At 53.4% G+C, this 12,197-nt stretch overlaps 1 protein-coding gene across 1 annotated transcript in view; it reads right to left on the minus strand.

The window, feature by feature from the left end:
- LOC132209542 (disintegrin and metalloproteinase domain-containing protein 33-like) overlaps positions 1 to 12,197 on the minus strand; it is a 76,585-nt gene that overhangs the window by 19,828 nt on the left and 44,560 nt on the right. The window contains exon 4 of the mRNA XM_059645348.1: positions 3,573 to 3,651. Coding sequence (XP_059501331.1) covers positions 3,573 to 3,651 — 79 coding nt within the window. The remainder of the gene's footprint in view (positions 1 to 3,572; positions 3,652 to 12,197) is intronic.

Below are 12,197 nucleotides of genomic sequence, written 5' to 3' on the forward strand. Positions count from 1 at the left end.
ACTTATCCGGGACACAGAGGAGATTTACCTTGAATAAGCTCCACATTTCTAATGTGCCCATCCCCTGCAGTTTCCTTCCTCATCCTATGCTCCCTAAATCTTGCCTAATCTCATCGTAATTGCCTTTCCCCCAGCTATAACTCTTGCCCAGTGGTATACACCTATCCCTTTCCATCACTAAAGTAAACATAATAGAATTGTGATCGCTGTCACCAAAGTGCTCACCTACTTCCAAATCTATCACCTGGCCGGGCTCATTACCCGGTACCAAATCTAACGTGGCTTCGCCCCTTGTTGGCCTATCTACATACTGTGTCAGGAGGCCCTCCTGTACACACTGGACAAAAACTGACCCATCTATAGTACTCGAACTATAGTGTTCCCAGTCAATATTTGGAAAGTTGAAGTCCCCCATGACAACTACCCGGTCTCTCACACTCCTATCGAGAATCATCTTTGCTGTCCTTTCCTCTACATCTCTGGAACTATTCGGAGGCCTATAGAAAACTCCCAACAGGGTGACCTCTCCTTTCCTGTTTCTAACCTCAGCCCATACTACCTCAGTTGACGAGTCCCCAAACATCCTTTCTGCAACTGTAATACTGTCCTTGACCAACAATGCCACACCTCCCCCTCTTCTACCATCTACTCTGTTCTTACTGAAACATCTAAATCCCGGAACCTGCAACAACCATTCCTGTCCCTGCTCTATCCATGTCTCCGAAATGGCCACAACATCGAAGTCCCAGGTACTAACCCATTCTGCAAGTTCACCTACCTTATTCCGGAAGCTCCTGGCATTGAAGTAGACACACTTCAAACCAACTTCTTGCTTGCCGTTGCCATCTTGCTTCCCTTTATTTTGGACCACCCTACTCTCAACCTTTTCTGTAGTCGAACTACAATTTTGGTGCCCATCTCCCTGCTGAATTAGTTTAAACCCACCCAAACAGCCTTCGCAAAATTCCCCCCCAAGGATATCGGTACCCTCTAGTTCAGGTGAAGACCATCCTGCTTGTAGAGGTCCCACCTACCCCAGAAAGAGCCCCAATTATCCAAGAATCCAAAACCCTCCCTCCTGCACCATCCCTGTAGCCACGTGTTCAACTCCTCTCTCTCCCTAGTCCTCGCCTCACTAGCACGTGGCATTGGCAACAACCCAGAGACAACATCTCTGTTCGTCCTAGCTCTCAGCTTCCATCCTAGCTCCCTGAATTTCTGCCTTAAATCCCCATCTCTCTTCCTACCTATGTCATTGGTGCCAATGTGGACCACGACTTGGGGCTGCTCCCCCTCCCCCTTAAGGATCCCAAAAACATGATCAGAGACATCACGCACCCTGGCACCTGGGAGGCAACACACCAACCATGAATCTCTCTTGTACCCACAGAACCTCCTATCTGTCCCCCTAACTATGGAGTCCCCAATGACTAATGCTCTGCTCCTCTTCCCCCTTCCCTTCTGAGCAGCAGGGACAGACTCTGTGCCAGAGACCTGTGCCCTGCTGCTTTCCCCTGGTAAGTTGCCCCCCCCCCGTCAACAGTATCCAAAACGGTATACTGATTGTTGAGGGGAATGGCCACAGGGGATGTCTGCACTGCCTGCGGGTTCCCTTTCCGTCCCCTGACCGTAACCCATCTGCCTTTTTCGTGTACTTGAGGAGTGACTACCTCCCTGTAACTCCTCTCAATAACCCCCTCCGCCTCCCGAATGATCCGAAGTTCATCCAGCTCCAGCTCCAGTTCCCTAACGCGGTTTTCAAGGAGCTGGAGTTGGGTGCACTTCCGCAGATGTAGTCAGCAGGGACACTAGTGGTGATCCTTACCTCCCACATTCTGCAGGAGGAACATTCAACTGCCCTGACCTCCATTCCCATTATTCTAAATTCCCAAGGCTTAAAAATAAAGAATAAAAAATAAACTTGTTACTTACCAATCAGGCGCACAGAACGTTTGATGTGAATGTGTAGGAGACAGATTGAGTGACAAAGATAGATGTGTTAAAAATCATGATCAGGGCTGGTCAAAATAGATCGAGGTCAGATGTTTCCACCGTGAAGTTATGCTCCAGCTCTACAAAAGCCTAGTTTGGCCACATCTGGAGTATTGTGTCCAGTTCTGGTCACCTCATTACAGGAAAGATGTGGAAGCATTGGAAAAGGTGCAGAGGAGATTTACCAGGATGTTGCCAGGAATGGAGGGAATGTCTTACAAGGAAAAGTTGAGAGAGCTAGGGCTTTTCTCTTTAGAATGATGAAAGATGAGAGGTGACTTGGTAGAGATGTACAAAATGATCAGAGGTATAGATAGAGTGGACAGCCAGTTACTTTTTTCCTGGGCTGGAGGTAGCTATTACAAGGGGGCATTGTTTTAAAGTGAGCCGAGGTAGATATAGGGTAGACGTCAGAGGTAGGTTCTTCACTCAGAGAGTAGTAGGGGCATGGAATGCATTGCCGGAGAGGGTAGTGGAGTCACCCTCATTAGGGACATTTAAGTGGCTATTAGATCGGCATATGGATGATAGTATAAGGTAGGGGTGGAGGTTAGATCGACCTTAGGTTTAGGATAAAAGTTCTGCACAGCATTGTGGGCTGAAGGGCCTGTACTGTGCTGCTCTATGTTCTATCCAGGCTTGGGCTGACAAGTGGCAAGTGACATTCGCGCCACACAAATGCCAGGCTATGCCCATCACCAACAAGAGACAATCTAACCACCGCCCCTTGACATTCCATGGTGTTACCATCACTGAATGCCCCCACTGTCAGCATCCTGGGGGTTATTATTGATCAGAAACTCAACTGGGTTCACCACATAAACACAGCGGCTACAAGAGCAGGCCAGAGGCTGGGAATCTTGCGGTGAGTAACTCACCTCCTGACTCCCCAAAGCCTGTCCACCATCTACAAGGCACAAGTCATGAGAGTGATGGAATACTCCCCACTTGCCTGGATGGGTGCAGCCCCAGCAACACTCAAGAAGCCCGACACCATCCAGGACAAAGCAGCCGCTTGATTGGCACCACATCTACAAACATCCCACTCCCCCCACCACCGGCACTCAGTCGCAGCAGTGTGTACTGTCTACAAGATGCGCTGCAGGGATTCACCAAAGATCCTCAGGCAGCACCTTCCAAACCCATGACCCACTTCCATTGAGAAGGACAAGGGCAGCAGGTACATGGGAACATCACCACCTCCAAGTTCCCCTCTGAGCCCCTCACCATCCTGACTTGGAAATATATCCCCGTTCCTTCACTGTCACTGGGTCACGAACCTGGAATTCCCTCCCTAACAGCACTTTGGGTCAACCCGCAGCACATAGACTGTAGCGATTCAAGAAGGCAGCTCACCCCCACCTTCTCATGGGGCAATTAGGGATAAGCAAGCAATGCTGGGCCCAGCCAGACTCGGCCAGGTCCTGTGAATGGGTAACTGTCACCTGGCTCCATTGGTCTCGCTCACAGGAGCCATGCAGGTGGACAGCCCGGTGAGTGAGATACATCAGTGACCATCAAAGCCAGTTTGAGGAGTAGCATGATGGTAGTTAGGTCACACAGAGTCGCCTGGAACTTACTGTCTGGTTGGGAGAGACTGTCACCATCCTGCCATCCTGATCGTAATGGGTCTCGGTGTAGGCTGCAGCGATTAGCTGGCTGTAAACAGAAACAGAGAGTCAGGGACACGTGCTGGGAAACCCCCAAGGTACACAGCAAACAGCCGCCCGGGCTCTCCTCCCATGTACCTGGCAAACTGCGGCACGAAGGAGCATTCCCAATCACAATTGACAGGTTAGACAGAGGATCTGGATCGGCGCAGGCTAGGAGGGCCGAAGGGCCTGTTCCTGTGCTGTAATTTTCTTTGTACTTTGTACAACATAGGCGGGAAAACCTCCTCAGGGGCCCAGTCAGATGGTGGGACGTTCCGTTTCCCAGTGTAACTGCGGAACATTCCCTATCCCAGTGTAACTGTGGGACATTCCCTATCCCAGTGTAACTGCGGGACGTCCCCTATCCCGGTGTAACTGTGGGACATTCCCTATCCTGGTGTAACTGTGGGACGTTCCCTATCCCGGTATAATTTTGGTACATTACCTATCCCGGTGTAACTGTGGGACATTCCCTATCCTGGTACAATTTTGGGACGTTCCCTATCCCGGTATAATTTTGGGATGACCCTATCCCAGTGTAACTGTGGGACGTTCCCTATCCCAGTGTAACTGTGGGACATTCCTTATTGCGGTGTAACTGTGGGACATTCCCTATCCCGGTGTAACTGCAGGACGTTCCCTATCCCGGTATAATTTTGGGACGTTCCCTATCCCGGTATAATTTTGGGACATTCCCTATCCCGGTGTAACTGTGGGACGTTCCCTATCCCAGTGTAACTGTGGGACATTCCTTATCGCGGTGTAACTGTGGGACGTTCCCTATCCTGGTGTAACTGCAGGACGTTCCCTATCCCGGTATAATTTTGGGATGTTCCCTATCCCAGTGTAACTGTGGGACGTTCCCTATCCCGGTATAATTTTGGGACGTTCCCTATCCTGGTGTAACTGTGGGACGTTCCCTATCCCAGTGTAACTGTGGGACATTCCCTATCGCGGTGTAACTGTGGGACGTTCCCTATCCCCGTGTAATTTTGGTACATTCCCTATCCCGGTCTAAGTGTAGGATGTTCCCTATCTCGGTACAATTTTGCGACGTTCCCTATCCCAGTGTAACTGTGGTACGTTCCCTATCCCGGTATAATTTTGGGACATTCCCTATCCTGGTGTAACTGTGGGACGTTCCCTATCTCGGTATAATTTTGGGACACTCCCTATCCCGGTGTAACTGTGGGACATTCCCTGTCCCGGTATAATTTTGGGACACTCTCTATCCCGGTGTAACTGTGGGACGTTCCCTGTCCCGGTATAATTTTGGGACACTCCCTGACAGTGTAATGTAAATATATGGGAGTGAGTGTAATGCAGAGATATTTCCCGGGAGACAGACTGGGAGCCGGAGTTAGCTTCCCGGCACGGCATTCCCAGGATAACGTGAAAGGCACCACCAGACCCGGGGGCGGAGCCTGTAACCCAGCTCTTCCGGAGGTTTCTCACCGGGAAGCTGCTGGTTTCACCAAACAAGGGGCTGAGCACTGATCCCTGTTTCTCAGTCACACGAACACTTACAACCAGTCTCACACTCACTCACACTCACTCCCCCCACCTCACACCCTCTCTCTCCCCGTCTCACACTCACTCACACTCGCTCTCCCCGCCTCACACCCTACCTCTCCCCCTGCCTCACACCCTCTCTCTCCCCGTCTCACACTCACTCACACTCACTCTCCCCCCGCACACCCTCTCTCTCCCCGTCTCACACTCACTTCCCCCGTCTCACACCCTCTCTCTCCACCTCTCACACTCACTCACACTCTCCCTCTCCCCCCCTCACACCCTCTCTCTCCCCCCTCACACTCACTCACACTCACTCTCCCCGCCTCACAATCACTCTCCCCCTGCACACCCGCCCTCTCCCTCTCACACTGACTCTACCCTCGCACACCCTCCTTCTCTCCCTCTCATACTCACTCTCACTGTCACCCTGCCTCACACCTGCCCTCTCTCCCTCTCACACCGACTCACACTTAGTCCCCCTGCCACACACCCGCCCTCTCCCTCTCACACTCACTCCCCCCACCTCATAACCGCCCTCTCCCTCTCACACTCACTCCCGCTGCCTCACACCTGCCCTCCCCCTCTCACACTCACTCCCCACACCTCACACCCACCCTCTCCCTCTCACACTCACTCCCCTGCCTCAGACCCGCCCTCTCCTTCTCACACTCACTCCCCCGCCACACACCCACCCTCTTTCCTCTCACACTGACCCTCCGCAGCTCACACCCGCCCTCTCTCTCTCACACACTTACACCCCCCGCCCTCTGCCTCTCAAAATCACTCCCCCCAACTCACACCCGCCCTCTCCCTCTCACACTTACTCCCCCTGCCTCACACCAGCCCTCTCACTCTCACACCGACTCACACTCACTCACCCCACCACACACCTGCCCTCTCCCCCTCACACAGACTCACACTCACTCCCCCGACACCCACCCTCTCCCTCTCACACTCACTCCCCCCAACTCACACCCACCCTCTCCCTCTCACATCAACCCCCACTCCCTCTCCCCATCTCATTCTCACCAACCCCCACTCCCTCTCCCCATCTCATTCTCACCAACCCCCTCTCCCTCTCACATCAACCCTCACTCCCTCTCCCTCTCACACTAGCCCCCACTCCCTCTCCCCATCTCATTCTCACCAACCCCTACTCCCTCTCCCCTTCTCATTCTCACCAACCCCTACTCCCTCTCCCTCTCTCTCACCAAACACCACTCCCACTCCCTCTCCCCATCTCATTCTCACCAACCCCCTCTCCCTCTCACATCAACCCTCACTCCCTCTCCCTCTCACAAACCCCCACTCCCTCTCCCACTCACACTAGCCCCCACTCCCTCTCCCATCAACCCCCACTCCCTCTCCCTCTCACACCAAAGCCCACTCCCTCTCCACATCTCATTCTCACCAACCCCCACTCCCTCTCCCCATCTCATTCTCACCAACCCCCAGTCCCTCTCCCCATCTCATTCACACCAACCCCTACTCCCTCTCCACATCTCATTCTCACCAACCCTCACTCCCTCTCCCCATCTCATTCTCACCAAACCCCACTCCCTCTCCCATTCTCTCACCAACCCCCACTCCCTCTCCCTCTCTCTCTCTCTCACCAACCCCCACTCCCTCTCCCTCTCTCTCACCAACCCCTACTCCCTCTCCACATCGCATTCTCACCAACCCCCACTCCCTCTCCCTCTCTCTCACCAAACACCACTCCCTCTCCATCTCCCCCTCTCACATCAACCCCCACTCCCTCTCTCTCACCAAACACCACTCCCTCTCCCCCTCGCTCACCAACCCCCACTCCCTCTCCCCATCTCATTCTCACCAACCCCCTCTCCCTCTCCCCATCTCATTCTCACCAACCCCCACTCCCTCTCCCTCTCTCTCTCTCACCAACCCCCCCTCCCTCTCCCCATCTCATTCTCACCAACCCTCACTCCCTCTCCCCATCTCATTCTCACCAACCCCCACTCCCTCTCCCTCTCTCTCACCAACCCCCACTCCCTCTCCCTTTCTCTCTCTCACCAACCCCCACTCCCTCTCCCTCTCTCTCACCAACCCCCACTCCCTCTCCCCATTTCATTCTCACCAACACCTCCTCCCTCTCCACATCTCATTCTCACCAACTCCCACTCCCTCTCCCTCTCTCACCAACCCTCACTCTCTCTCCCTCTCTCTCTCTCACCAACCTCCACTCCCACTCCCTCTCTCTCTCTCACCAACCCCCACTCCCTCTCCCTCTCTCTCACCAACCCTCACTCCCTCTCCCTCTCTCTCACCAACCCTCACTCCCTCTCCCTCTCTCTCTCTCACCAACCCCCACTCCCTCTCCCCATCTCATTCTCACCAACCCTCACTCCCTCTTCCCATCTCATTCTCACCAACCCTCACTCCCTCTCCCCATCTCATTCTCACCACCCCTCACTCCCTCTCCCCATCTCATTCTCACCAACCCCCACTCCCTCTCCCTTGCTCTCTCTCACACCAACCCCCACTACCTCTCCCCATCTCATTCTCACCAACACCCCACTCCCTCTTCCCCTCTCTCTCTCGTACCAACACCCACTCCCTCTCCACATCTCATTCTCACCAACCCCCACTCCCTCTTCCCCTCTCTCTCACACCAACCCCACTCCCTCTCCCCCTCTCCCTCTCCCCATCTCGTCAAGTCCCATGTGGAAATTGTGAGCAGATTTGTGCCCCCTGTCTAAGGAAGGATGTGCCCGTGTTGGCGGGGTTCCACAGCAGTTTTACAAGAATGATCCCAGGGATGAGGGGCTTGTTATATGAGGAGCAGTTGTGGACGTTGGGTCAGTACTTGGAGTGCAGACCGATCGGGTTGTGGCGGAGGTGATCTGATTGAAACTTACAGAATACTGAATGGCCTGGATAGTGGGGTTTGCCGGGGCGGGTGAATCTGTGGAAATCATTGCCACAGAGGGCTGTGGGGGCTGAGTCACCGAGTATATTTCAGACAGAGATAGGTAGTTCTTGATTGGATAGGGGATTGAGGATTATGGACTGTAATTGGGAGAATGGGGTTGAGAAACGTATCAGCTATGATCAAATGACAGAGCACACCAGATGGGTTGAATGGTCTAATTCTGCACCTCCATCCTCTCTCTCTCTCTCTCTCTCTCTCTCTCTCTCTCTCTCTGTCCCTCTCTCTCTCTGTCCCTCTCTCTCTGTCCCTCTCTCTCTCTCTCTCTCTGTCTCTCTCTCTCTGTGCATCTCTCTTTCTGTGACTCTCTCTCTCTCCCTGTCCCTCTCTCTCTCTCTCTGTCCCTCTCTCTCTCTCTCACTCTCTCTCTCTGTCCCTCTCTCTCTGTGCATCTCTCTTTCTGTGACTCTCTCTCTCTCTCTCTCTCTCTGTCCCTCTCTCTGTCCCACTCTCTCCCTGTCCCCCTCTCTCTCTGTCTGTGCCTCTCTCTCTCTCTGTCCCTCGCTCTCTCTGTCTGTGTCTCTCTCTCTCTGTGCCTCTCTCTTTCTGTCACTCTCTCTCTCTGTTTGTGACTCTCTCTCTCTCTCTGTCTGTGCCTCTCTCTCTCTCTCTCTGTGCCTCTCTCTCTGTGCCTCTCTTTCTGTCACTCTCTCTCTCTCTGTCACTCTCTCTCTCTCTGTCACACTCTCTCTCTCTGTCCCCCCCTCTCTCTCTGTCCCCCCCTCTCTCTCTGTGCCTCTCTCTCTGTGCCTCTCTCTTTCTGTTACTCTCTCTCTCTCTGTCACTCTCTCTCTCTCTCTTTCACTCTCTCTCTCTCTCTCTGTCACTCTGTCTCTCTCTCTCTCTCTCTCTCTCTCTCTCTTTCTCTCTTTCTCTCTCTGTCTGTCTCTATCTCTCTCTGGGTGTCTCTTTCGCTCTCTTTTTCCTGCCTGTCAGTCTCTGTCTGGGTGTCTCTCTCTCTCTCTGACTTTTCTCTCCTTCAATGAACACACTGAATTCCATGGCCCCCTCATCCTGGCTCCCAGCAAAGAACTCCAAATGTGTAAAATAACAAATGTTTCCCTCCCCCACTTCATGGCTTCAGCCCAAACCACTCGGAAACTGCCGGCTACAGATCAGTCATGGGCCCTCCGTCAAATTGATCCACATCGGCCAGCCCACAGTGTCTGAGACAAGGGGACAGGAGTTGAAGTTGAGGAGTAAGTGGTTTGAAAAAGATCTGAAGGAAATGGGCTTCCCCCCGAAGAGGGTGGTAGGGATAGGGAAGGCACTGCCTGATGTCGGTGGGGGGGAGGGGGGACACAACATTGGAGCAGCTTCTGTGGTCAGCGACAGACCAAGTGCAGGGAAATGAGATTAGTGTCGATTAATATTTGAGAAAAGATGTGGTGGGCCTAAGGGCCTCTCTTTATTCTGTATCACATTTCGACTGGAGTACACTCTGGACAGGAATAAGTCAGTGCTGCATTATTTCTGAGGGTCAGTGCTGAGGGACGGCTGCTCTATCAAAGAACAAAGAAACCTACAGCACAGGAACAGGCCCTTCGGCCCTCCAAGCCTGCGCCGATCAAGTTCCTCTCTCTAACCTGTGATCTATTTTCTAACCGTCTGTGTCCATTTGTTCCCTGCCCATCCATGTACCTGTCCAAATATATCTTAAAAGGCGCTAACGTGGTCTGCGTCTACCACCTCCGCTGGCAAAGAGTTCCAGGCGCCAACCACCCTCTGTGTAAAGAACTTTCCACGCATATCTCCCTTAAACTTTCCTCCTCTCACTTTGAACTCATGACCCCTAGTAATTGAGTCCCCCACTCTGGGAAGACGCTTCTTGCTATCCACCCTGTCTATACCCCTCATGATTTTGTAGACCTCAATCAGGTCCCCCCTCAATCTCCGTCTTTCTAATGAAAATCATCCTAATCTACTCAACCTCTCTTCATAGGTAGCACCCACCATACCAGGCAACATCCTGGTGAACCTCCTCTATACCGTCTCCAAAGCATCCACATCCTTTTGGTAATGTGGCGACCAGAACTGTACACAGTACTCCAAATGTGGCTGAACCAAAGTCCTATACAACTGCAACATGACCTGCCAACTCTTGTACTCAATACCCTGTCCAATGAATGAAAGCATGCCATATGCCTACTTGACCACCCTATTGACCTGCGTTGTCACCTTCAGGGAACAATGGACCTGAACACCCAGATCTCTCTGTTCATCAATTTTCCCCAGGACTTTTCCATTCACTGTATAGTTCGCTCTTGAATTTGATCTTCCAAAATGCATCACCTCGCATTTGCCCGGATTGAACTCCATCTGCCATTTATCTGCCCAACTCTCCAGTCTATCTATATTCTGCTCTAATCCCTGACAGTCCCTTTCACCATCTGCTACTCGAGCTATCTTAGTGCCATCTGCAAACTTGCTGATCAGACCACCTACACGTTCCTCCAGATTATTTACATATATCACAAAGAACAGTGGTCCCAGCATAGATCCCTGTGGAACATCACTGGTTACAGGTCTCCAATTTGAGAAACTCCCTTCTACTACTACCCTCTGTCTCCTGTTGCCCAGCCAGTTTTTTATCCATCTAGCTAGCACACCCTGGACCCCATGTGACTTCACTTTCTCCATCAGCCTGCCAATGGAGAACCTTGTCAAACGCCTTACTGAAGTCCATGTATATGACATCTACAGCCTTTCCCTCATCAATCAACTTTGTCACGTCCTCAAAGAATTCTATTAAGTTGGTAAGACATGACCTTCCCTGCACAAAACCATGTTGCCTATCACTGATGAGCCCATTTTCTTCCAAATGGGAATAGATCCTATCCCTCTGTATCTTCTCCAGTAGCTTCCCTACCACTGACGTCAGGCTCACCGGTCGATAATTACCTGGATTATCCCTGCTGCCCTTTTTAAACAACGGGATAACATTAGCAAGTCTCCTGTCCCCTGGGACCTCACCCGTGTCTAAGGACACTGCAAAGATATCTGTTATGGCCCCGGCCATTTCCTCTCTCGCTTCCGTCAGTAATCGGGGAGGGTGAGTGCTGAAGGAGTGACGCACTGTTGGAGGGTCAGTGCTGAGAGAGCAGGCACTGTCGGAGGGACAGTGCTGAGGGAGCGCCGCACTGTCAGAGGGTCAGTGCGGAGGGAGCACCGCACTATCGGAGGGTCAGTGCTGAGGGAGCGCCGCACTGTCGGAGGGTCAGTACAGGGGGAGTCGGCACTGTCGGAGGGTCATTGCTGAGGGAGTGCCACACTGTCGGAGGGTCAGTGGTGCGGGAGCGGTCATTGTCGGAGGGTCAGTGCTGAGGGAGCGGGCACTGTTGGATGGTCAGTGCTGAGGGAGCGCCGCACTATTGGAGGGTCAGGACTGAGGGAGCGCCGCACTGTCGGAGGGTCAGTGCTGAGGGAGCGCCGCACTGTCGGAGGGTCAGTGCTGAGGGAGTGGGCACTGTCGGAGGGTCAGTGCTGAGGGAGTGCCGCACTGTCGGAGGGTCGGAGGGAGCGCCGCACTGTGGGAGGGTCAGTGCTGAGGGAGTGGGCACTGTCGGAGGGTCAGTGCTGAGGGAGTGGGCACTGTCAGAGGGTCAGTGCTGAGGGAGTAGGCACTGTCGGAGGGTCAGTGATGAGGGAGAGGCACTGTCGGAGGGTCAGTGCTGAGGGAGCGGGCACTGTCGGAGGGTCAGTGCTGAGGGAGCAGGCACTGTCTGAGGGTCAGTGCTGAGGGAATGGGCACTGTCGGAGGGTCAGTGCTGAGGGAGCGGGAACTGTCGGAGGGTCAGTACTGAGGGAGGCGGCACTGTCAGAGGGTCAGTGCTGGGGGAGGCGGCACTGTCGGAGGGTCAGGGCTGAGGGAGTGCCGCACTGTCGGAGGGTCAGTGGTCAGGAAGGTGGGCACTGTCGGTGGGTCAGTGCTGCGGGAGTGGGCACTGTCAGAGGGTCAGTACAGAGGGAGTCGACACTGTCGGAGGGTCATTGCTGAGCGGCGTCAGTGCTGAGAGAGTGGGCACTATCGCATGGCCAGTGCTGAGAGAGCGCCATACTGTCGGAGGGTCAGTGTTGAAGGAGCGCCGCAC

The sequence above is a fragment of the Stegostoma tigrinum genome, chromosome 1 (genome assembly GCF_030684315.1).
Source record: "Stegostoma tigrinum isolate sSteTig4 chromosome 1, sSteTig4.hap1, whole genome shotgun sequence".
NCBI classification, from domain to species: Eukaryota; Metazoa; Chordata; class Chondrichthyes; order Orectolobiformes; family Stegostomatidae; genus Stegostoma; species Stegostoma tigrinum.